The sequence below is a fragment of the Scomber japonicus genome, chromosome 17, assembly GCF_027409825.1.
Source record: "Scomber japonicus isolate fScoJap1 chromosome 17, fScoJap1.pri, whole genome shotgun sequence".
Lineage (NCBI taxonomy): Eukaryota > Metazoa > Chordata > Actinopteri > Scombriformes > Scombridae > Scomber > Scomber japonicus.
The window spans coordinates 23,979,812-24,007,082 of record NC_070594.1 but is presented as its reverse complement, the minus strand read 5'-3'; the positions used below and the strand labels follow the sequence as shown (position 1 = coordinate 24,007,082).

The window sequence follows — 27,271 nt, the reverse complement described above, 5'->3', positions numbered from 1 at the left end:
CTTATCTTTTTAACATCTGTCCCTCTTTTGTTTTTCCTTCGCTTTTTCCTCTCTCACATCCACTATCTCCATCCTCCAGTATCTCCATTCTTACACTTTTCTGTTTTGTAAATTTCTTTTAAAAAAAAACACAAAAACGTCTTTCTGTCTCTTCACGATGTCCCTCTCACTTGCTCGTCCCTCTCGCACCTCGAAAACGCAGAGCACACACACACATGCGCACACGCTACAGTACAAATCAGTAGGCTTCGGATTCCTCGTTTAGCTACGCGCGATCAAATCTAAAACAAACGTTAAAAACCACAGTGACAAGACAGACACAGAATCACAGCTATACATCAGTAGGGACCCAGCGGTCATTTTGGTGTCCAGCATCGTGATTGGTTGATTGACAAGTGGAGCTCTAATCCTCCAATTGGCTAACGATGAATATTAGAAGATACGCTTGAATCCCGGCAGGGTCAGTCTTCTTTGGCCGTGATGAAACTGAAACATCACACTGTCTGAGGAGAGAGAGAAATTGTGAGACTATAGTTTTTATATTCATGTCATATAGAATTAAAGGAATAGTCTCATCTAAATCAGGTGAGTGTAAAAAAGGGGGATTACATGACATCACTTACTGTTTTTGTTTGTTCTGCCATCATTTTAACCTGCTAAAGAGAGAAAATAAGTGAGTGGAGGATTGTGCAATCTGAAGGTGAAACAAGTGCTACAACTTTCTGCCAGAAACTGTAATAAGAACCAGGCCAGTTTTTACCATAGAAACATGAAACAAGACTGTACTTGGCAGGTGCTACACAACCTGACCAACTCCAGAGAAAGAAAAAAAAACTATTGTTGGAAGCCTAGATGGAATTTTTTTCTTCTTCTATAAATTTAAAGACTTAACTGTGTTGGACTCGCGGGGCTGACCCCTGGCCTCCTGTCTGGCTGTCGAGGGGTCGGCAGGTTAGTAGTGCAGGTTAGTATTCTAATGAGGGATTTTAGTCTGAGCCCAGACTGCAGACCAGGAAGTAGTCTCACCGCTGCTTCTCTGCAGGCGGTCCTCTCGTAAAGAGGAGGGGCTCCATAAAGCGCGGCTAATGAGATGGCACGTTAATGAAGCTTGCTACAATAACGATGAGAGCACCTGGAGAATGAGCGGAGTTGTGCAGAGGGCTGTGTGCACGCGGTCGGACGTTAACAGTGAGATGGGTGGAGAAAAAACGCGAGTACGAGTGCAAGATGATATTATCCAGAGCGACTTTTAATGTGCGCTCGAGTAAAATAAGATTTGGATTCACTGCACTGAACTTTCTCTCTTTTTTTAAATAAACGATGGTCAGAACTTTCTCAGGTCTCACCATCGTATATTTAAAAATATACAGGACAAATCCCTCTAAAATTAGTTATTGTGGGAAAAAAGTTCTTTGTTTTTGCCAGTTTTTTTTATTCATGTTATATTATTGTTATTTTATTGTTTGCTGATGGTCTTACATGATAAGTTAACATTTAAAAAGCCTGATTATTAGAACAATCACTAGTTTTACATGCCCTAATTCAGCAACACTGATATCAGCTTTCAAAAAACCCATATCAGTGAATTCCCAAAGTCTTTAAAATGAGTGTGTTAGTAAAAGAAACAAAGAAAGGAAAGAACAAATGGATGGAGTAGGTAGAAGATCACTTGATAAAGAGAAGAATTTACCTCGGTCCTTCCCGTTCAGCAACCTCTCCTCTTCCTCCCGACCATCATCTAGTCCCAAAGGAAGGTAAAAAGTCAACATATGAATGCATGCTCAGGCTGGATTTATTTTTTTAACCAGTTTCATATATACAGAGTGTCTTTGTGTGTGTGTGTGTGTGTGTGTGTGTGTGTGTGTGTGTGTGTGTGTGTGTGTGTGTACCAGAGTGGAGCTCTTTGACCAGTGAGGACACAGTGTTGGTGATGGAGTCGGCTGCTACCAGAAGGTCGTTCCTCAGGTTTCTTCTTGGGCCTGGAGTAAAGGAGATGCAAAAATAAAAGACCGACAAATTAAACACAATAATTTCTATCTAGTGTTGCACATTGTTGTATGAAACTTACAATACATCTTACATTAACTAACCGTGGCAACCATTGACTCAATATATTGATTGCTGAATTCTTGTGAGGCTTTATCATTGACTTCATCTCCATTCTCTAATCTAATCTCTGGTGACTTAATGTGAAAACAAAGAAGAATGCAATTTAAGTGATGAAGTAAAATCTTTGAGGTATTTCCTCTTTCTTACACATTTATTTTCTTAAAAGCTCATTTAAAATGAAACAGAACTCATCAAATTGCCTTACAGTTATATTAAAAAGCTGGAGGAGAACTGTGGGTATTATTTCATTGTGACAGAGCTCATTACATTCTCTTTGACAAACAAATCACTTCCTCGCTATTGCTTCTTGAGTGGTTTACATTGTAGACTTAACAAAGGTCTTCAGTAATTATATAGAACATTATATTTGTAGTGGATTAACATATAAACATTTTTGGACCATTTCCTACTAAATGGACTATGATGTAACAAATACAGTATAATGAAAGTTCATCAACCTACATTTCTCTCTTACCTTGAGCAAAGGCCTCCTGTACATCACCGCCCACCCCGGCCAAAGAGTCTTGAGGGGGGGACATGTGCATCTGGGGAGACGCGGTGCCTACTGAGCGGACGGTTGACGGGCTCGGCCGAGAAGGAGAGGCGTGAGAAGAGCCAGCTGCCTGCGCCTAAGAGATGGATTTGTGGATGTTACAAAAACCTCTAAATTCACATGATCAGATTTTATTCTCTATTCTATAATAAAGAGCTGACATCATCTCCACAATGTATAGAATGTTCTGGTGACTGCTAGAAAAAGGCAAGTCCAATTAAACACAAAGCTGCACATTGCTGCAAGAACATAACTTGGGAGATAGACTTACTGCCTGACGCTGTTCCTCATCCTACAGGGCCACAACGCGGACAGTCAGAAAATAAACAGGGAGGGAAAGGATGGAAAAGAAGAGGTCAGATACAGTCGGGAGTGAGAAAAGGTGAAATTATAAAAAGGAGGAAACAGCAGAAGGGGAAAGTGAGGACGGATAGTGTGCAGGAAGAGAGAGGTGCCCTCTACACCAACGCTGAAGACTATTGTTTGTGTGTGTGTGTTTGTGTGTCACCTTGAGCAGCTTCATCAGCCCCTCCAGCTGTACCATCAGCTCCCTCCTGCTCTCTTGCAGAGACGACATCCTCTGCTCCAGCTCGTCTTTCCTCTGTCTGCAACGCACACACCGAACCCCCTCCATTACTGTCACATTAGAAAGTATATCGGGAGGCAGAAATACAGCAACAGAGGATTCACAGAGGACACAAGCTGCAGTCAAACTGGCATAATATGAAGTCAAAAATGTACTAGAATACAGGAAAGGAAATTGGATAACGAGGCCCATTTACACTTCTCATACTGCATGTCTGAGTACAGTGTGCATCTCTTTTTGGCACGTCGCAAATCTGTAAAGTGGTCTTCCTGTGCAAAATGTGATTATAGGTATGCCCTTTAGTCCTGGCTGCATGGGATGAGGCTGACAAATGAATGGGAAACAGCTGGGAAACTGCCAAAACTCCTCTCTTCCTCCTACACTTATGGCCAGATTAGCCAAATGAGAGAATGATGTTACTCAAGCGTGTTTTTGAAGCACAGTATCATCCTTAAAAGACTCCTAAGAGAGCGAAGTAGCTGGAGAAGGATAAAAAAAAAAAGAAACCAGGTCAGACATAAACCTGGATTGCAGCGGATCAAAGGAGGGAACACTAGGTCAAACATTCTTGACTTTTTCCTGGGTTATCGTTTGTTTCAGAGCTGCAAAAGGAGACTCGGAGAGCCAGCTGACCAAAAAATGGAGCGCTGGGACCAAAAAACAACAACCTTGAAACCAAATGTTGAAACCTTGAAAACATAATCAATACTGACATATACCAGTCCTCCGATGACAGAAACACTGTGCACTGAACGCTGTGGAAATGCTCTAGACCGGGTCAGGCTTTCCAAGTACTTAAAGCGATACAAAACACTGGATCCAAACTGCAACCAAAGACCATCACCGCAGAACAAAAAAGACAAACAAAAAATATGAGATAGGTGTTTACAATCTGTTTCCCAAGCTTTATGCGGTCTGGACGGGAGTTTAAAGCGGGGACACACACAACTCCTCTCTTTCCTGCTTGGCTTCCCTTCACTTGGTAGGAAGAAAGAGTAAATAAACATAGAAAACAAGAGTCTGAGTCATACAGGACGATTTCAGATTCGAGTCATTACATCTGAAGTAAAGATTCAACAGTGGTATCAACACAAAAGTTACAAAAATACTTTCTGTATTATAACAGAGTTTCTAATCATTTGGTGTTGCTGCGTTTCTGGTGGATTCAAACTGAGACCTACTGCTAGATATTTGTCTTGCACATGCACACAGATACATAGGGGAAATTTCTCATTAATGTCAAATGTGGGTTGGTGCTAATGAGAAAGATTCCTGTGATAATGAGCTGCAAGATGCTGCACCATTGCACAACTCTACATAGCCATATAACGGATGATAACAGCAGATAATAGAGATGCAGTATTTATGATGAGATGTGAGGAAGGAAGAAAGAGTTAAGTGTATTTATCAGAACATAAAGAAAGATTGCAATATCCCTAAATGACGGTCATTGAGTGAGTCATTAATGTTATCGAACTGTTTTAAACACATGCATGTTGATTAATCCACCTATCATAGAATTCAGAATAGGGATGACTTCAAATATATAACAAAGTAAATATATAAAAATTTTAATATTCTTATCAAAAAACTGACCAAAAACTAAGTTGTAAATACTGTCATTTGCAAAAAAACTTAAAGCCACTATGTGTAAAATTTTAACATTTTTGACTTGGGGGCGCCCCCCAGTGGTCGTATCAGAGAAGACACTGTAGCAGACAGCTATGTATACTGGCTGCTACCATCACAACTGAAAGCAGCTATAATTCTATACAGTATATAAAGAATTGTAGCACTTACTGCCCTAACCTTCTATGATCATGGCATTCAGATAATGTTAGCAGGATTGTTATTGTTCTAGATCAACACCGCATAAACACCATCAATTCTAACTGCCCCTCCTCCTACTTGGGAGTTTTTTTGTTTTTACTGAAAAGCATAAACATGTTGGAGCCGATTTTTTTTACGTTGGCTTTTTCCAAAATTCCACCATCTGTCACTGCCATCTGCCATAAAGCACTTTCCCTCTGTGCTGCAGAGCAACGCAGCAGGTTTCCCGCCAAATCTGACGCTGTGGCACATAATGCTGAAAAAGCAATGAAGAAATGAGGAGGATGGAAAAGTTCAAACTATGTTAATGCTTCACTTCTGTGGGTGTGACTTGTAAGAGCTTGGGTCAAACCTCAAGTGGAAAACAAAAAAAAACAACTAACGACTACTTCTATGCTTTAAATGTGTATATAGATGTCAATGCAGCTCCTGGGCAGCTTGATCTCTGGCTGAGTCTGTGTTTACCTGAGCAGCCGAAGCTCAGCCAGCAGAGTTGGGTTGGTGCTGCCCTTCTCCGGGCTGGGCTGGCACGCCGCGTCATGTTCTGCTCGGAGACGTTTGATCTCTGCCAAGATCTCTCTGGGAAATGAAAAACATACTGGTCAAGCTAAGGCAGGGGAGGCATAGCATGACTGAACACATAACAGTTCTGCAGGAGTTTTTTTTTTTTGCAGATTTTTGGAGGAAAGTAACACTTTAACTAAAGTTTAATTTAGAGAATATAAACCTCACAAGCTGTCAAACACATGCATACAGCTATATTGTCGACATATAGATAAGCAGAAAAATTCAACACACGGATGGAGCACTTTCAGTAGGAAGGGAAATACTTTCCTGTCAGCAAACACAAGTGCTGAGGTGTAGAATGTAGAGGCTTTAGAGGTGTTTACCTCAACATTTTAACCTTTAGTTAAGGTACAGGTATCATTTAGTCATTTAGTGCAACTTTGTAAACACTAAAACACTACCGTTTTGCATATTTTAGTGGGGAGACTAGCTAGTCATAACGAGACAGAAAGACTGGAAATCCTGGTTTAGTAAAGCTTCAGTATGCAAATTTATAGAGTCACAAATACACCTAAAAAAAGAGACAGTTTTAACACATTTCTACCTGTTTTTACACTCCAGCTGAGCAATGAGCTCCCTCTTCTGTTTGTTCACATCAAAGTTGATGCTCCGGTTAGGAATCACCTGAAAACACACACACACACAAACACACACACACACACATTGGGTTAGCTCATTGATTTTTACACCTACTGTTCTATATTTAATGACAAAAAGAAGATTTAGTAAAAGCTCCTTTAAGATCAGAGAGACAACTCTCCATTGTGTGTTAAAATGCTATGTAAATCTAACATAAGCGTGTAATTGTGTATTATTATATCTGAGGTTTACAGCGTGTGAGATAATGAGGTGTTTCGGACTCACTCCTGCGCTGTCGGTGTCTGCCAGTCGGGAGGCGTAGCGCGCGATCAGTTTGTGCTCCTCGTCTTGCCTGCTGGGACTGTCCACGCTGCTGACACACAGAGCAAGAGCAATATACACTAGTTATGATTGATATGCTTATTTTAGTTGATATGGCTATTTCAATGATCTATAAACAGTTTTTTCTGATGTTGTACAAATATTAACTTTTAGCTACTGGAGGAGACAAATAGGAGCCTATATCATAATTGGCAACAGGTTCCAGCACATTAGGAAAAAATGAAACTAATCACAAATCAGAAATAGAGGAGCAACCTTAGATAAATCCAAGATGAAAAACTTAACATTTGAGGGGGAGGATAGATTTCGGCAGTGATACAAACAAGTGAAATGTAATTGAATATAAATATGCAATTTAAATGTAACTTTTCAATATGATTACCTTCCACAAAATGACTATAATCACGATTTAGAGGACAAATGTTTCCTTTAATCTCTGGTTTGGCATCTTCAGTCATACTAGCTGACCCTCTAGTTACTGTAATAGGCTCTGATAGGCTTTTGATGAATTATATATACACTGAACTGACATCTGATGACTAGAAAAACTAATTGACACTGACTTGAAGGTAGTCATGTTTTTTCATATTTTTGATGGGGGAATTTTTCCTTATCAGAATCAAAGGTCTAAAAATAAAGGATGTGTTGCTGTACAGATTGAGGCAAATTTGTGACTTGTGATATTTGGTTTTACAAAATAAAATTACTCGTCAAAAAATGCGTAAAAATTGACTTTACTTGACTTAATTAAACTAAACAAATACTGGTCACAGCCATTACATTAAAGTAGTAGTCATAACTTTAACACATGACTGGCTACTGAGTGTAAATGTTGCAGAAGAAGCTGATTGTGAGCAGCAGTTTTTAACACACTGCAGAAATGGAAACCAACCAGCCAACAAACAGCTTGGAGAGTTTAGTTGATCCTAAAATAGAATAGATTCTGTGTAAGATTTTGCTCTTCATTGTAAAAGATTCAGTCTGACTCAGCTAAATTCTTACTGTACTGCACCTTACATCCCCCCTCCTTATTCTCTTATGTAACCAACCCCCCGCTGAGTCCCTGCACCCCTCTCACCGCGGGCTGCTCTGGAGGCGATTCACATAGGCGGCGATCAGAGCGTGTTCCTCGTTCATACGCTGAGCCCCTGCCAGACTGGATGACCGAAAAAAACACACACAAAAAAAGAAAAAGAAATTTAAAAACAGACAGGAAATAAACAACAAGGAATCACGCTGACAGCCATACATTTTTGATGAGTATATGTAATTGAGTGTATTGTCAATACAGCACTGATTCTTCACATCTACCATATGTATTTTATTTTTTTAGATCATTATATATTCTTATTTACTATACAGTCTATATACAATTTACTGTATCACATCTATCTTGACATATTTAATTCATTTCTTCATTCATTGTCACTGTTTTCATACAATAAAAGGTCATTTCTCTCATTCTAACATTTTTTTTTGCATGTCTCAACACATTGCATTGCTGTTATTTCGCAGACTCGGCATCTCTCTGCTTTAATAATAATATGTTATGTAATATATTGGCAATACCACATATCAGAGTTTGTAAGGGATACAATGATAAGGTCCCTAGACTACAGACCTTTTCTCAAGATCCAGACCATTTTCAATGTTTGACTTATGTAGAAATATTAAAGAATAGGAGCTAGAAACAGGAAAATATGATCATATAAGCAAATAGTAACATAGATAAAAAGGTATTGTAGATAACTATAAAATCACAGCATGATATAAATGTGCATATTTTCTGCTGAACCTGTACATTATTTTCTTTTCAGATGTCTTTATTACCATAGAGACTTATTTTTATCAAATCTAATCAGATAAATGAAATAGGTAATTCAAAGTTTAAAGTTAATGTAGAAGCAACAAGCTATTAAAAAGCCCAGCGCTGTTGACTCAAGTCATTTCCAATGTAACCGGTGGCGTCGAGCTTCAGAAAAAAAGTGCAAGCTTGTAATCAGACAGAAAACAACGACAAACACTAAACTGGCATTTTTCAACTCTTAATGTCAGTCTTTACCTCTTGGATGACTCTGGCACTGACGGAGACAGCAACATGGCCTCACTGCTGTTTCCAGTGGGTTGAGAGGGGCTGCACGCACACACACACACACACACACACACACACAGAAATAATGATTCAGACCCGTATGATCAACTGTGCAAACACCTAGTAAGGGTAACAACATAAAATCATTAAGACACAAAGGACTGCCTATCACGTACTCACACACTCTCACATGCTTTTGAGTGCATTCATGCAATAGTGAATTGAACGGGTCTGAGCAAACACAGACAGGGCAAAGATCACAAGAGCGAGAAAAAGACAGAGAGAGAGAGAGACAGAGAGAGAGAGAGAGAGAGAGAGAGACAGAGAGAGAGAGAGACAGAGAGAGAGAGAGACAGAGAGACTAAATAAAGTGGGGAAACTAAAAAGAAAAATAAGTTTGGAGGTAAAAGAGTCGGACGCAGCCTCATTGTAAGCATACTCACATCTGTGCTAAGTGCAGTTCCTGGGTGCTAATACAAGCCTAATGCTTTGGAGGTCTGTAATGATTCAGTATGCCAATGTTTGGAAAATCAAACACTGTGGATCGCACCACGAGGGGTGGAGCCACCAAAATGGTTGGCTGCAGAGCTGGAACTTTTTTTTTTTTTCTTTCTCTCATGTCATCTGCACTTTCTGTGTAAATGTAATTCTGCAGGTTTTAACCAAAAGACATGAAACAGGAGTCTGCTACTAGGTACTTTCACGCTGTATAATATTTCACACTCTGTTATGAAAACTCTGTTATGAAAACACTCAGCTTTTGGCTGTTACTGATATGCTACAAAGCTCTTCAACAGTGACAGCGACTGACTGAACACTAACTAGTGTTTCATGCAGCACTAACATGGCATTATTTAAGCAGAAATGCTTCATAAATGTGATGATTTAATGCTTTTCATTTTCATACATGACAATAAACTGAATATGTTTGAGTTTTGGACTGCTGGTCGGACAAAACTAAACATATGAAGAAATGATCAACGTATTACACCCTTCTTGCAGTGGAATTGTATTGTGATGATAATATTAAAATAATTAAATTCTGTAGTCTAAATGAATGATTTCTCCTTTTGTAATTTTGAATAAATCTACCATGCTGGAATATCTATCTAAATGTATCCATAGCAGAAAAATAGTGTTATTAATATCATTCTTATTCATTCAACTTTACATTTACATGAGATCAGATTTTCATCTCAAGGTTGAACAGGCTTGATTCCCAAACGTGTGTGTGTGTGTGTGTGTGTGTGTGTGTGTGTGTGTGTGTGTGTGTGTGTGTGTGTGTGTGTGTGTGTGTGTGTTGTGAGGTCTTACACTATGTTGGAGAGGTTTAGGGTCCTCACAGGTTCTTCTGAGTAAACGGGGTGGGGGGGCTCCCTGGACGATACGCAGCCCAGAGTCCTGCTCAGGGCTCGGCCCAGCTTAGTCGCCGGCGACTTCTAAACACAGTTAAACAAATGTCAAAGTCAGTGTTCAAAAAACTGAGTGAGCTTTTTCATCCAGAAATGTACGTAAGCAATGTTTCTTTGACGTCTAGGTCTAGGTTGTTGCATGCAAACTGTGGCAATTGTAGAACATTCACTGTGTCACTCTGTGTCATGTCTTTTACAGTATTACACCTTTTCTAATTGACTTCAAATTGATCTTGGTAGGGTTTTTGTTTTGTCTCCCTCTGACACCCTTTCAAACGCGTGTGATTAAGTATTATAAAATCCAATACAGCTGGCTGAGTGAAGTCAAATTCATTCCTGACTTCAGAGGGAGATCTTCCTGTACATTTTCTCTCAGGTGGATAAATGACTTTGTCATTCTGGTATTAATCACGTAGTGGCTTTAGTTTGTGATTTTGCAGAGAACTCAGGAGCATGGAGCACACTTCACCAAAACAAATCATTTAGATAGACAGATATTAGACAGGTATTAACTGTAAAAATAAGCACCAGTATACTGAAGTGAAGGAGGTCATCAAATAAATGAAATGTAGCCTAAAACTGACTTCTGTAGGAAATGATATGTTAAGTTTGCTGAGGATAATTAGAGTGGCTTTATTGACGTTGTTGGACAGGCAGGAGCTGAACTACTGAACTAATGAGTTTTATCCCTGAAACATTAATAAGATAACTTATGCCAAGCTTTAGTGATGAATAATTCAGCCGCTCTTTTTCCATGTATTAATACATCATTTCTTCACTGAAAACATTTTCCTCTTCAGGCTAGTGTGACTTTTCTTTAATATTATGGTAAATGTATGGGATTATGACATTTCCATTCAGATTTTGAACCTCAGTACATCATAATTACCAAAACATCATTTTTGGATTAACTATCTGAGTGTATTAAATGAAACTTGCAAGTTTGGGATATGCTGTGATGATCTGTCATGAATTAACTTAACACACAAATACACACACACACAAAACAGAGGTAAGTCCCCATAATGTGACAGCTTTAACAGACTTATGTTCCCGAAACTTAAATAAGTACACGTACACACACAAACATTAACATACACAGTGCCCCCTAGTGTGATGATACAGTAGTCAATAGTCAGTAGTCAGTAGTCAGCAGTGACTCACCCATGATGAGTGCTCCTTCATCTGATGCTGGTTGCTGTGAGAGCCGCTGGCGTTGCCACGCCAGAAACAATTCTGGCAGAGCTGGTAGCCACGGCAACGGAGGCAGCGATAACGGAAGCCCATCATACCGTTGCCACGACAGTAAGAGCACGTCACTGGATGACTGACTGAGAGAAAGAAAGAAGAGACAGAATATGTAGTTGATAGTCTCACAAAAAGTCAGTTTATCAAGAGGAGATTAAAAAAATGTGTACAAATTAAACTTTATTTTAGAAAAATGAATGCTGAATATGTAAAAAAGCAGAGTTGATGTTTATGTATGTTCTGACAGTGTGTGTGAGAGTGTGTATGTGTGTGTGTGTGTGTGTGTGTGTGTTTGTTTACCGTGTTCTACATTGGCCATGCGGTGCATGAGAGGCAGCCAGACAAGACACTGAGGAGGTTCAGCTATGATGTCCAGGAACATGTTGAGCATCACCCTTTTCTACACAACAACAACAATAATAACACAGTCTTCAGATACACACAAAAAGTCACAATACAAGCTCCAAAATGAAAAGAAAAAGAAAAAGATTAAAATAAGATTCAGCTCTTTTGATCCTGTGTGGAAAATTAATGTTGTCACAGAATCACAAAAAAATCCAGTTGACTATGAACAGTGTAATAAGTGTGCGTATGTGTGTGTGTGTGTGTGTGTGTGTGTACCTGTTGTGGAAAGCATGAGCGCGCTAAGGTGTGTGTGTAGCCAAAGGACGGTCCTTCATGCAGAGCAGTGGGCAGCTTGAGAGTCTCCCTCAAAAAATTGTCAAATTTTGACATTACCAACACACCGTGTGAGTCCGATACCTGAGAAAACACATCTACACACACATTGTTTTTGTCAATAAAAATGAAGATGACATTATTATTAGTTATTCATTGACTTTAACAATAACCCCAACTCCAACTGGTCTCCATAATGTGACATATTTTTCTTCTCACAACAGCATAGATAAAAGTAAGTTATATTAAGTTAACATGAGCAATCTGCAGCAGTGACACATATTCTCCACAAGGTGGCATAGTAACATGTATACATCTCCATACATCTCTCAACACTAAAATGACAATTCACTGCTTTAATGCTGCAGCCTGTACTACATTTTTAAATACTCAACTATATATTACACACTGCTGGAATTTCATACTCCACTTTATCCAGTCACTGCATGCCACTGTTCAGATCAAGTCTGGATAAAAGCAATCATCTCCATCTCCAACCAGATTGGCTGATACAGTTGGAAATTTGGCAGTTCAGACCTGAACGGTGCATCACTATTTGGCATATTTGAAGTGCAGCTCATCTAAAATATCACAGCTGCACATCTGGATTTGGTGACAGACATAAGATAAAAAAGTGTTTTTTCTTCCACTGTCAGTAACCCAACATGAATGTGTGTTTGTTTGTTTGTTTGTTTGTTTGTCAGACAGCTAATAAACAGCATGTGTCTTGTTTTTAGCAGTTTCATTATGTAACTTTTGTAATATGTATCATAGTGTAACATAGTTTCTATCAAAGTGAGATTTTTTTGCACATACTATAATTCTATTTAACATTCGACTAAGGCACTGCAGGATCCTGCTTGTGCATATTAACATTATAATTAATGTTGGTTACAGTGAACTGCCGTGAACATATAAACAAAATACCAAATATTCAAAACAATGTATTCTTGCTGCTGTAATGCTACCAATATTTCTATCTCTGTGTTTACACAAGGCCCACATGTGAAGTCAACAAGCTCGTGCCAGTGTTACTGAGAAATGCCGAATAATTGATCTGTATCAGACAGATGTCAGACGTGATGGTGTCTGCTGGTACTTACAGCGAAGTTTATCTACAAGTTTCCCACCGCAAAGTGTGGCCAGCATCGCCTTGACTGAGAGCACTGTCAGTCGGCTGTGTGGATCACTGGAACGCAAACACACACACACACACACACACACACACACACTACATTACGGTATATGTCTCTTTCAATTTCACTTAAAAAAACAGGACGTGGAAGTTAACAAATGAAATCTTCATACAGTGACTTCTCTAAATTTACCTGTCGATGGCAGCCAGGAGGAATCCGACCAGCAGCACGGTACTCTCTCGTGGGTTGATGGTGTGTGTGGTGGGCATGCGCTTGCTGAGCTGGTTGAACAGGGAGGACACCAGGTTCTCCAGCCTGGTCACAGAGATGCCAGCGTTCAGCTCCACGGCGTTCAGACCAGCGTCCCGCACCGCCTCGATCACGTTGTAAATGTCGATCAGATGCACTTGAATGAAAAAAAAAACAGTGGGTAGTTGGGTTAAAAGGTAATTGAGTCTTGAAGCATATCTACATTTATTCATTCTATTGATTTCATTCTGAAAAAGGAGAGCAGTGGGGACTCACAGTTGCATCTCTTTTGTACATATCTCAGTTTGCATGCTGTTCGGTATGTAGAGCGACAAATGGCGTCAAAGTTCTTCTCCGCTGAAACAAAGAAGAAGAAGATACTCAGAAACCCTGCTGTCATTATGCATCAGTAAAGAAACTAAATCTCATGAATGTCAGATCATATCCAATTTGTCAGCATTATAAACATTTTCCATTAAAGACACCAAATAGGAAGACAAAATCTCAAAAACTGAAAGTTAAAAAAGTCTTTTCTTGCATTTTGAGGCACACAACAAACACAACAAATACCACATAGCTGAAAATAAAACTCTGTCCAGGGTGCAGTACAGTACAGCCATGTAACTGGTCAAAGGTCACTTACCAATCTCATTCAGGATTTGCCTTCCATCTGCCCCTGGTGTGGCTGGATCCCCCCTCCCTCTGTCTCTCTGGTCCCCCTCCTCCATCACCATCCTGCATGAAAACACAACACAGCATGACCCTCTGTTTTAATGCTCAATTTAGGGGAAAAAAAGACTTGTGCCTGTAAAGTAATAAAGCAAAATACAATTATGGAAACATTTATATCAAATAAATGACGATGCAATGATCAAACTGATGAATAATAAAAATTATTGCAGCTCAAAAGGTATGTGTGGTTATGACCACTGATGCACTGCACTCAACTATTATAGGTGTTATTATACATCATTTGATTTATTTGTAAGGGAACATGTTAAAAATTAAATAGAACGGTTACTATCTAGTGTGGTGCACAGTTATCTTAAACCTATTCTTCATCTGCAGCTCCTAACATAAACATTGTTTGTTTTGTGTGAGTCATGCTATGTTTGTGCAGCACATTTCCGTTTTGGTCTATAGCAGGAAATACATCAAAGACCACAGGCAATTCGTTCTTGAAATGGTCTTCATGTTTCTTGTGGATGAGACTCGTACAACATTTTGACAAGAGGCTTTAAATTTAGATGACAGCTAGATGAGAAGCTCACAAGACGACAGAAAATATACAACCTCATTCATGCAACAAAAGACACCCAAGACAAACTACTGTAAACATGCTGCAACTGTACACTTTATATTTAAACACAGATGTACTGTACTTGTTAAATACACACACACACACACACACACACATACACATACAGAGGCTTAGTGAGAGTCAAATTCATGGCCACCAGAGGATGAGTTGAGTGCTTGGTAAATAAACACATTAATGAGAGCAGCTGATGAAATCTGAGCTGTAGGCTGGCATTTAGAAAAAGTTAACAAGGGTGCAGAGAAAGAGAGAGAAGGGAGGGGGAGGTGAAAAAGAAAGCAAAAAAGACAGCAAGAAAGAAAGAAGAGCGAGAGAGAGAGCGAGAGAGCGAGAGAGCGAGAGAGAGAGAGAGAGAGAGAGAGAGAGAGAACAGGACACGTTAGCTAGTTGAACTGTCAAACACTGATGTCAGGTGACAGAAAAACCAGAGGGTATCAGTCGCCATGGTAACAGTTATGCTACCCCACCAAAGTGAAACACCCACACACACAAATATTTGCATTCCTTGTATAAATGTGGTGACAGGCCAGCCCCCTAATACACACACACACACACACACACACACACACATCTTAAGAAACTGGTGATGTCCTTACACATGCACACACACAAACTCAATGTTGTTTTGTCCTAGGTCATTTTTGGGGACATTGCATAGACTTACATTCATTTTCTGTAGACTTACCCTAACCTTAACTACTCACCCAAAATTTCTGTCCCCAATTGGAAGAGCTGTACACAATCAACTGGTCTGAAGTCTGAAATTAGTCCCCAAAAGTAGCCTAGGACAGTCACTCTCACACACACACATTCCAGAGAGGATTTGAAAGCTTCCCAGGAGACTTCATGCTTCATGCAGACAAAAGAAGGATTCCTCCTTTCAGTCACACTCTTTCTCTCTCACACTCACTCTCTCTCGCTCACACACAGTGTCATGCATCTCTATACAGCTGCTTCACTGCTTTTTCTTTTCCTCTCATCTCTCTCGCACACTCACACACTCAAGAGGCGGTTAATCCCAGCTAATCAAGTGTGTTTTCTAGACCACTTTCAGTACAGTAAACAGTTCTTGTTCTTCAATGTGCCCTTGAGTTAAAGACACCAAATACACACTACAAGGTACCTTCTGTCAAAGAACGTCTCATATTACTCCACTGCGATTTCCACCTTGACAGCTCGTGCTACAGGTTTCGACTGTGTTTAATAAAAAACGTCCTACAGAACATGAAGAGGGTCAAACAGCAAGTACAATAATGCTGCGTTCAGACGTGAGGATAAAGAGGAGGAACTGACACATGAGCAGCTCTGATTGGACTCTCATTTCTTGTTGCTGCTTGACTAATATGTTTGTTTTGGGCCGTTTTTCAGTTTTGTTTTGAAGGAAGTAAAAAGGTGCAGTGTGCAATAGATTTTTTTGGCCACTTGGGGGCAGCAGAAACAAGTAGTGATCACAACCCTGACATATCAACTCCATGCTCGCAAAATAAGGTGCAAAGCAAAATTAGTGAAATCTTCCTCTAACAGACTAGTATCCTGCTTTTTTTGGATCTATATGTCTAAATGTATCATATCATAAACACAAGAAATGCAGATCCTGCAATAAGGCTATAAAATGAGCCTGCTGTCCTCCAAATAGGCCGCTCCATCATCTAGCCAGGCCTTAACTTATATCTACTCCATGTGAGTAAGTAAGTAAATCTTTATTCATGTAACACAAAACCTGGATTGCTCAGTCAGGATCCAAAATTAACACCCACCAAGTGCCTAATATGTTTAGATTTTCTGTTTGGTGAGTAAATCTTCAGAGGCGATCCACCACACTGGTGGGTAAATGTCAAAATAGTCATGTAATAAAATATCTGGCATGATGGCTCAGAAGGAATTACTCATGTTTGTCCCGATAAACTGTAGATAAGCCTGACGTGTTTTTACGTGCCTCTAAACAGTCTCACATTGTGTATCCACAGGAGGCGTTTAGGTACAGTATTGAGTGTAGGTCACCTGTATTTTGTAAGTGTTCAGGGTGTAAACCTTTCAACAGAACTTTGGTCAACTAGTGTTTCATGGGGTGCTACTAAAAACTTACAATAATTCAATGAAAGACAGATAAAAATGTGCAGTTTGAGTGTAATGTGGAGTGGTTGAATGTCCTACAGTGGTATAATACTGAATAGTTGGTGAATTAGATGTATTTTTTCAATCTGGGAGTAATTTGTCCGAGAAAAAAAAAGAGGAACAAGCAGTCAAACCTTTCTACTGTCTAATTTCTGCAGTAGTGGATATTGGAACAACTACATAGATTTCGAGAAGGCTTTTTTCTGTGTTTAATAATGGTCCGACTCAAAGGAAAGTATTATTTCTTTTACATTCAAGTTTCCTACAATGCAGCATGAGTCATTATTTCCCAAATATCTACAACTAAGGTAGTGAATAAAATGTTGTTATGACCAATAGTCATATCGGATTAAACTTCCCTATAAGAGACCCAGAAAAGCTGTTAGAGACTATCAGCCACCAAAATAGATATGACTGCTTCCAAAATATCTCACTTGCTCACCAGTTACTGCACTGGTCTCCTATGGTGAGTAAATCGTTATTTCCAGCTCGGCCTTGGTGATAACTACACCCTGTCTGTCTGTCGGTCTGTCTGTCTATGACATGAAGGAACATTTGGTCCATGAGGTTTGCTTCCTATTTTAACTCTGAAAGCTTTAAACCATCGTAGATATAATTACCCTTCCCGCAATTACCCCCAACTATGTCAGAGAGCCAGGAACAGCTCAGTTGCTATTTTCCCAATCACTGAGTCAGAGCACAAAGGTTGCTGACAGGAAATGCAAATCCAAGAAAAACAAGAAAAAGAAAAAGAAACATCGAAAAACTTTCATAGAATCTAATTTCCGATTCGTCCATCCATTCAAGGTCACTTATAATACAGGCTGAATCAAACTTGGTAAGATGGTAGTAGATTAACACATATCGGAATATAGATACAGTATTTCATTAACATACAATATCCTGTTGAATCAGTTTGCACTAACAATACAATTCATTCACAAGTCAGAGTGCTTTGAAAGTGTTACAACACTTGGCACATATCTAATACACACACAATAAAACGCCCATAAAATGTGTTAATCATTCGAGATAGAGATAACATTATTACAGTAGTTATTACAGGATGAGGGCAGAAATGTGTCGCCTCTTATGATCTATTATCTTATTATTGCTCTTATCTTATATTAAAAAAACATCATGATAGCCTTAATGTGGGTGAATAGGAAACCAAAGGGTGGGTCAGAAAGTTGTGCCATTTCTCATCAATCTTAGTGTAAGAGGATAATGAAAAATCGAAAGCTGTTTTGCAATTGCAATCAGATTTTTTCAAGAAGGCTATAAAAACACTTTAAAAGGCAACTGTCAAATTGTTACTGCTATTAAAAGAAATGAAAAACAATGTGTTTGTCGGAAAGTAATGACGAAACAACACACTGCTTAGAAAATGATGCTGTGTTGGATATGAACTCACAATGGATTGTTATTGGAGTGATAATGACATTGAAGGCTTTGAATCATGAGCAGTGACCATGTATGTATGTTTCCAGTGGAAATAAAAGCCCCCACATAATCAGTGGAAACTCTACAGCTAATATAACTGGTGACTGTCACAGATGTGTTCTATTGTACCCTGTTGGTTAAAGAGCTCAGATATAGAGATTTAAGTAAAGAGGGAAGGGAAAAAAAGAAAGAGGAAGAAGGTGGAGAGACATATAGAGTACAGCTGACTGCATGTGTTTTGCTTTTTTGTGTTTGTGTGGGGGGGCAACACACGCACCGCTGTTACACCATGGTGTTTTATTATTGCTGATATTTGCTGAGCTTGACGGAAACAAACACACAAACAACACACACACGCCGCTCTGAATACACACACTTTGAAGACGCAGACACATTTGGGGTCTTCGGTTAGCTTCTGGTTTGAGAAAATATAGTTGAATGCTGAACTTCAGTGAATGCACTGAGCTGCTGCATTCCTATGTAAGATTATGTGTGTGTGCATGCGTGTGTGTGGTCATACCTCTCTGTGCAGGGGGGGGGGGGGGGTCACACAGGACAGAGGAGCCTCAATAATAGGACGTCTAGCAGAGAGACACAGAGAGAAGAGAAAGGCAATTTGAAAAGTCTTTTCAGTCTGGAGACAATAATGGTCAAAGGCTCTCTGGGGTCAGTAGAGACACACACTGAACACAACCCACATCTCTATACACTGGTAAGACTGGTTAAAAAGTGTCTCTGTGCTCACTGACAATCAGCACAGACCTTTTACCAGGATCTGTGACATCACAACTAGTTTGACAGCTTTTGGTGGTCCAGTATTCAACTTACACAGTGCGATGTGGAAAATTACAGCTTTTAGTGCACATAGACTTTCCAGTGAAGCAGGAGACGTCTTGTGTGCAGCAATTAAAATTTTGCATATTTATAGATTTTTTTTTTTTTTCAATGAGTGACTTGGAGATATCATTTTAAGAATTTTAAACTGTTTTCAAACATGTCTGGAGAAGATCTTTAACATCAACCACAGTTTAAGCCTGGCCGTACAGGTGTTAACAGGTTGCCCTGCTTTAAAGAGCCTAATTGGTGGTATTTGTGGTGTGAAAGTAGAGTGCATCAGTTGCTGCTCTACGCCCAAAATTTGTGGCTCATTTGAGGTTATTCACACTGAAAATGTAATCTATATTATCACTATTTCCCCTATTCTTTCTGGAGCAGCACACCACCACTGCAGAATTACAAGCACCGCTACTAAAATTTCACACCATCATTAATATCAACGGGTGACTAATGAATTTCACTTGAACACTGTGTGACTATGATAATATTATAATGTTATTGTGGAATTGTTTTGAGTCATCCCTCTCCTCATTCTTTAAAGCACATCTACTTATAAGGTGCTGTTATAAGAGTAGCCAAGCTTCATTAAAGAACAGGGCGTTAATGTGTGTTAATGTGTGTGGTTGAGCGAGTGGCGGTAAAGTGAGGGTGACTGCGAGCAAAGATTAGCAGCAACTTTTCAACGCGGCAGTAAATGTACAATACAGACGACAGTGTGTCAGTTGATGAATGCTGCAGCCTCTCAAGACAAAGAAAGGTCCCGTCTGTCGCTTCGAGGAGGTCGTGCAACTTCCAGCCTGCAGCCACAAAGCTTTCGCAGAGTCTCCCAATAAGCATGAGGTCCTTGGATACTGTGGATTGTATATTTTATCTGCTGTCTTTGTTTTTATTTATCTTTATATGATTGTAGTTGATTTGATTTATTGTGTTAGCACTTTTTGACTGTTGTCTGTGAAAGGTGCTATATAAATAAACTTTACTTGCTTACTTCCTCAACTGCTGAAAAAGTAAAGCGGGTTAGCCCTGAATCTAGGGTTAGGGTTAGGACTAGACAATGGGTTAGCCTAACCTGACCAGGCTCACTTATGGCGGACTGACCTTTAAGGTGGACCAGATATTCTCATTTTAGTGTAAATCTCAGCTGCTCTTAAACTGAGAAACGTTTGGCTGCTGAGTCTTTCAAAGCAGTCAATCCAGAGCAAACACTGACCATACTGTATTTAACTTGACATGCAGTGTGTATTCTATAAAAGCTGGAAACAAATCACAGCCAAGCTCCCTGCTGAGAGCTTCTGTTCCAGCAGTCTCTGTGTAGCTGACAGATATTTAATAAGACAAGCAAATGTGGCAAAGCTCCAAGACACTTCAACCCGAGCAGAATATATCACGATTTAACGTGTCATTAAGATCTGTTCGACAAGCTCTCACTGCAGCAGAGTGGGCAACACTCCCACAACAAAAGACTCAAGATATTGACCCACCAACACCAGTCTAAGTGAAGCTTTATGGATTTTATGACCACGAAACATGAGATGCGTTATATTTCTGTGCATGTACTGCATATTAATGAAGCTAGAAACCTGCAGAGAGATGGGTGTCAACTACATTTAGTATTGATAAAGAAGAAACTATAATAGATAGACTTAAGGATACCACACACACATAGATGGAAATTCAAATGCGACTGTAAAACAAAAGCAGTGAGGATAAATGCTACAACAAAAGTCAACAGGATCTGATTACCAACCACAAATGGCTACAACTGATCTCAATCGCTGCATTAAACATTATCAACCTGTCGCTACATTTTCAAAAGTAGCAGTAGCACCAGTGTGTCAGTGTGGCTGATGATTCAGACAAGATACTGAGCTAAGATATTTTTTGAGTATTGACTAAAATGTGTACAGTAGCACTAAGTATCGAAAACTGCCAGGTTGACTGGTCAGATTCTTTGTCTCGCTTACTCATTCTTTGACCATTTCTAACTTTAGACTGTTATTTGAACTAAGTCTGTTATTTAACACTGATTGGTTGAGCATTAGCAAAAGGTCCAAACATGTTTATACAATGTATTCAACAATCTCTGCTATTGGAAGAAGTATTGTTTCCACCAATATCGAAATCTAATTAAAGGATATCATGTTGATAATAAATAAGGTCAACTATGGTGCTCTGATATGTAACTAGTGCACATATACATACACATAAGAAATCATGCATGACTACAGGCTGTTTGTGTGGGTGTGGTGTCATGTGTGGAAGTGGGGTGTTACATCAATGCAGACCACCCAACCAGTGCACCTGTGTATTTACAGCCACCACACACACACACACACACACACACACACACACACACACACAGAAATTGTGCTTATACAGGCCCAGCACCTGATCGGGACAAACAGTCCTGAAAACAAACACCCACACTGTCTTCCCGCTCACAAACATCACTCTCTCTTTTGCACACATTACACACACAAATACGTACACACCTGTTAGAAGGAGTCAGTCGCTCTCCGTCTAAAAACAGGTTCCAGATTACAAGTCTGTAGTTTTTGTATCCTCACTGGACTCAGCGCTGATGTGTCCTGGAGGTGAATCCACAGACTTAACCCTTGAGAGTGGGGAGCGACGAAGAGGCGATACGACGATGACACCGTCGCAGAAACAGGCGTCAGAGAGGCGAGCGGGCACTAAAGAGGGGCGAGAGGGTGTTTACCACCCTCTGTACACCACACACACACCATGCATGACACCACATTACCACTTGCAGCTGCTCTCTATGCTCAACGTCTGCCCTGACAGGACCTGACACTGTGTGTGTGTGTGTGTGTGTGTGTGTGTGTGTGTGTGTGTGTGTGTGTGACATGATATATATACAGTATGCTGCAACTTTAGACACCGACGTTGCTGGAATACCTGCGAGCTCCATTTATTTTCTAAACCGCCCTTTACTGTAACACATGAAACAAATGAGGCTCCTTTGCCAGAGCCACAAATCCCTCCAAAAGCTCTGTGGCGACTTTCTAAATTAATTTTAGGGGTTTTTAGGAAATTGAGAAACTTGGGATGTTTATGCTTCTTTGTAGGGGTTGGTTGCATTAGCGGTGGCTTGGCTCAGTCTCAAAGGTCCTAAAACATTTTAGACAGAATTGATAAACTGTCATTTGTCGTAAAACAAAAAAGTGGAATATTTCATCTGAGGTTTGTACAGGAGGAGGAATGCAGTTTGTGTCCCTGATGAATCAGATCTGGTCCAGAAGTGTACTGAAAAGATATGATGCAGTTTGTCTAGATGTCTATGTATTGATTGATTGGACACTTCTGGGTTTGACTAGAAGGCTTCAACCTGAACTGCTTCTAATTGTGTAGTAGTTGTAATTTTACTGTTGGTATCAATGCAAGATTCAGCAACTTACGTTTTTACCAATTAAAACATTACTTTGGTTCATTGGTTCATAGAGTCCAACAATTAAACCTAATAATATTGCTCCCATACAAAAGGCAGTAAAATCCACAAATGTGGAAAAGAAAACCAGCAAATATTTGACATTTTTTTCTAGTACATACAAAGTAAGAAGTGGAAAGAATAGTAGACAGAATTACACAGAAATACCACGCTGAAATCTGTTGGTCTATAAAAACCTGCGTTGATTAAACCCTATAAGAAGAAGAACTAAAACCCACTGATCAAAATCTAGATCCGGCGAGGAGCAGGTTGAATCGAAAGCAAAACTCGACCACCTCCCCCCTCCTCTCCCCATCTCTCGCTCCTGCCCTCTGACCCCCGGCACTGGCATAGAGACAGCCCGGCCGACCCGGCACGACCTTGAGGTTGTCACCAGGCAGGTAAAAACAGAAGCAACGCATCTCTGGTTACACACTTTTTAAAAGATGGACGGCTAACATGCTAGAGCTGCTTAGAGAAGTTATGCAGAGGCCGTAGTGTTCTGAGTTGGAGGCACGGACGCTGGAGTCTATTCCACAAGTCCAAAAAGTTGTATCAAATCCAAAAAAAACTGTGCCTAAGCTTACGAAAACACAAAATGGACATAAAACCAAGAATTAATTGACCAACTCTACACAAACTGGGCTCATGATGGTGTTTTTAAGTGATTCTGATTTCCTCGAATTGGGAAAACTTGCCTTGTTCAAACAGAAACAAACATTGCTTGAAAAAAACACAGACCACTCATTCACTTCAATGGAAAGTCAATGAGTTCTGGCACAGAGGAGGGCTTCGGCAAACAGTTGCAGGGTCATTCGGAGAAAAAGTTGAACCAGGTTAACCCCAACAAGAATCTACTACACTCATTCCTGGTTGGTTACTAGTATCTGGTGATTAAAACATTTGCTACTATGATTACTTATTATGAGTCACTCTACAGTACAGTGTAGCATCTCATAAGCCTTAAAACCTCACAGATCTGTTACTCAAACTGGATCGTATTTCATCGCCTCACCGGTACCTGAAACAACACACCCACACACACAAGTCAGACCCTGGAGGTGTTTCAACACTGTGACTGATTGTGACCAAAAGACCCCCACGGCTGGAACCAAAGTAGTCTAAACTGTACTCGAGCCAGGTCCAAAGAAAGAGAGGAAGAAAATAAAGAGAGACATAGCAATGCATAGACAGAGAAATAAGGAAACACAGTAGGGAAGTGAGATGAACTTATAAGATGGGAGGAAATGCAACAAGAAAATCAAGATGTTCTTATGAGCCGGAAGGAAAGGGTGACAAAGTAACAGGAAGGCAAAAGAGAAAAACAAAGACATAATGTAGGAACTGAAAGTTGGGTGTGTAATCTGTACTGAAGGAGAAAAAGAGAGAACATGACAGAGTAGAGATGTTCAATCAGCTGTAAATCAAACCTGCAGCTCTGACGGTGATATCCTCTGTGCATTCATATAAAGAAAGTTCAGATGTACCAATTCAGTTCAACTCTTCACCACAAGTCGATGCTTTAAAGTATCGAGTACCGATACCGAGCCCTAGCTGCAACTAACAATTATTATAATCACTGTTCATTAATTCAATTCTCTATTGATCATTTCGCCTAAAATAATGTCAGAAAATGTGTTTTTAAAAAATGGAGGTTTTAATATCCCAGAGTCAAAGCGGATTTCCACATGTGTCTCGATTTGTTCAACCAAAAGTCCAAAACCCGATAACTGGTCATAATAATAATTATAATAATAATAATATTGGATGAGAGGGTGAAACCAGCTAAAAAAATGACAATGACAAAAACAATCCTCTGAATCAGGGTCTCAGCCACAGACCTAAATAAGTCTTTTTTTGTCTTTTTCTTTTTCCTAGAGGAAGACGTTTTCAAATACTATTATTATTATTCTGGCACCGCAATCCAACTGTAATAATCCACTGATTTTGTACTGGATTTTGTCACCTAGCAGATCAATGAACACAGTATCAGTCCCCGTAGAACACAATGGTACACAAACACACTGTTGAGTAATGACTTAGCTCTTTGTTTCAGGTTAACTGGCTCCACTATTACACTGGATTTTACTGCACAGCTCCAAACTATCTGAGCTTTAACTGAGGAGCTCTGTGAGTCCTCAGGAGTGTAGGAGGCCCGTTCAACTGCTCCTGCATGCAACATGAGGAATACTTATATTTCACTATAATTTAATTCTGCAGAAATTATATAAAGTAGAGGCTGGATAGGCATAACTGTTCATCTAATCATAGGTTTCACCCTCACCGCTATTATCTCCCCACCCACAGTGGAGACAGTAACACAATTCAGCAGTAAATCAACAACAACTACAATCTTTCTGTTTACAACTGAATCACTCAGATGAGATGTTAGGAAGTGGGAATGGTGAAGGAGCTTCTGCTCATATTCAGGTGAAGCATCAAGCTTATCCAAAAGCTTGCTGTGTATTGTTTAGACTGCAGATGTGAGGGAGGGGAAAGAGGGTTAATTCTCGTTTCCCCCTCTCATTTCACCCGGTTAAAGATGTAAACAAATCGCCCACTAGTGAATTAAAGTACCCACTAAGCTTTATACTGTTGCTAGGAGAGAGGAAAAAAAAGTTTTGTCTTCAGGGGGAAATTTGGGTCAGATCCCATCAGTGGGGTGATCCCTCTCTTTTTAGTTTCCTCCACAGGGAGCAACACTTTGGAAAAATATGCAACCTGCCTGCTCACACTATTTTTTAACATTCCACAGTGTTTCTGTGGAAGTCTAAACTGCCCTGTTTGTTCGTGAACTTGACCATTATTTAAATGTTTGATCAGCAGCCGCAGGTGTAACAAAGACATTATTAAAGAGATGATAAGTTAGAATGATAATGGCAGAGATTTAAAAAAAACCCAGGTTGGGATTTAATAGAGATACAGAAACATGGATACAATTTTAAACATCCTTGTTGGATTACCAGTCATATAACCAAAATGTAACTTTACCTTTGGAGCTGACTCTCTCTCTTTCAGTCGATCAACAGAAAATTACAGTAATCAGCAGCTGTTTTGACACTCATTACAGTAATTTTTCAAGCAGGAATGACAAAACACACTGATTCCAGCTTCTCAAATGTCAAGATTGTATGTTTTTGCTGTCATGTGTGATAGTAAATTGAATATCTGTTGGTTTTGGACTTTGGTTAGATTAAAAAAAAAGTTTGAATATGCCCCAGTGTACTGTGGGAAATTTGAGTGGGCTTTTTTTTCCTGACTCATTTATGAAAAATGCAACTAATCTTTAGTTACAGCCTGACTGTGGTGGTCAAACATTCAGTTAGGTGATACAGGATGCAAATCTCCAACCTTTTAAAATCATATAATTGGTTTTGCATATTAATGGAATAAACAACAACAATAAATCTGTTGTTGTCTCTTTTCTTCTACTGACACCTGTTGACTGTGACTTGTCTTATATAAAGCATATCTACACTTTTGGATACTGTTTGTTATCATTATCAGTCATTCAAATCTCATCGAGATGACCTTGTTTTTCCTCTTTTAACATGTGCACTTTATATATGAACACATTTGTAGGTGTGGGGGTGGAGGGTTGGAGGGTTGGGGCTGTCAAATTCTGTTAGTGGCCAAAAAAAGTGCTCAGGACAGCTCTGGTAACACCTTTATGACAGGCTGTAGTAATAAATCATTGCATCTGACCCCACAGGTCTAGATTTATGAGCTTTTAACACTGGCATCCTTATGCTAACACTAATGCTATTTCCAGTCAGCTTGCTGCATTGTAACTGTACATAAATGCTGCTTAACTTTTATCACAGCTATTTCACATAACGTTGTGTATGCCGTACTGAACATTGGGCATTAAAGATTCCAAAAAAGTCTTAAGTCATGTTTCAGTGCGCCTGCAGGTTTGGCGATAGGCCAGGTAACGTAAAATTAGCAAGTTTTTGAATGAGGACTGGCTATCCTCTCATACAGGAGTAACAGTAACACTGATACGAGCTTAAGTCAAACACCAGTAGTAGTTTTGATTTGAAAAGTGGGCTTAACTGTTCAATACACACGGGAGGTAGGGTTTGGACAAAGTTGTACAAGTTTACAATATTAAAAACATATTCAAATCTGGACTCTCTTTCATTTCAAATAGACTTGAGTCAAAGCTACTTAGTTCTGACTAACTTTACTTCTGGGAAGCTGTGTGACATCTGAGCGGCCATATTGCAGAAAAAGTTTAACTCCCTGTTCACCTTGTTCCCCCGAATGAATGTGGTCTTGAAATAGCCCAGTCTTAGGGGGAAACTTGCCATTAAAAGTCAGGTTTAAGTCGACCAAAACATACATTGACACTTCATTTAAACAGTTACCTTCGCTGACAGACTGTGTGAGACAAGCTCTACTCACCGGGACTATTTTCGCCAGGTATTCGTGGCCAAATACCAACATCAACACTGAAGCGTGCGGCACCGACTGCAGCTCTAACCCAGTTTTTTCTTCACTCTTGAAATATCCGCTTCCTGTTTTTCTTTCTATCTTTTTCTTTTCCTTTTTACCTTGTATTTTTTTATAGCTTAAATGATATGGTCCCGGTCCCGTTATTTATTTCCTTGGTGAGCCATGTTTCACACCCTCCATACCCGCCTGCCGCCACCACCGCCGCTGCTGCCGAAAGTCACTCCTCTCTCCGTCAGTCCAGTCCAGCCCCCTCCCCGGCTGTATGCTCACA

The 27,271-nt window shown here is 39.7% G+C and overlaps 1 protein-coding gene across 5 annotated transcripts; it reads right to left on the bottom strand.

Annotated features, from left to right (window-relative positions):
* On the bottom strand, positions 1-27,271 carry dtnba (dystrobrevin, beta a). Of its 5 annotated transcripts, none has more exons than XM_053336499.1 (21): positions 26,950-27,271; positions 18,778-18,838; positions 14,025-14,116; positions 13,658-13,738; positions 13,325-13,538; positions 13,100-13,185; positions 11,940-12,094; positions 11,619-11,718; positions 11,235-11,401; positions 9,973-10,097; positions 8,629-8,700; positions 7,645-7,722; positions 6,510-6,597; positions 6,190-6,269; positions 5,544-5,657; positions 3,171-3,267; positions 2,585-2,738; positions 1,890-1,979; positions 1,691-1,738; positions 624-656; positions 1-503 (listed from the first exon to the last, which is right to left on the bottom strand). In XM_053336499.1, exons 3-20 carry the CDS (start codon positions 14,113-14,115, stop codon positions 649-651), a joined length of 1,848 nt encoding a protein of 615 aa, XP_053192474.1. In that variant the 5' UTR covers position 14,116; positions 18,778-18,838; positions 26,950-27,271; the 3' UTR covers positions 1-503; positions 624-648. The 5 variants fall into 5 exon arrangements, with proteins under 5 accessions (XP_053192474.1, XP_053192478.1, XP_053192477.1 ...); XM_053336503.1 differs by having other exon boundaries at positions 624-653; XM_053336502.1 differs by having other exon boundaries at positions 6,510-6,594; positions 26,950-27,269.

Bases quoted from the DNA above. Each gene is read 5' to 3' on its own strand.
- dtnba (XM_053336499.1), bottom strand. From the start codon at position 14,115: ATGGTGATGGAGGAGGGGGACCAGAGAGACAGAGGGAGGGGGGATCCA. The intron at 8,701-9,972 runs GTAAGACCTCAC...GTGTGCGTGCAG, and splicing joins CTAAACCTCTCCAACATAGT to CCCCTCTCAACCCACTGGAA. The intron at 3,268-5,543 runs GTAAACACAGAC...TGTGCGTTGCAG, and splicing joins GCTGAGCTTCGGCTGCTCAG to ACAGAGGAAAGACGAGCTGG.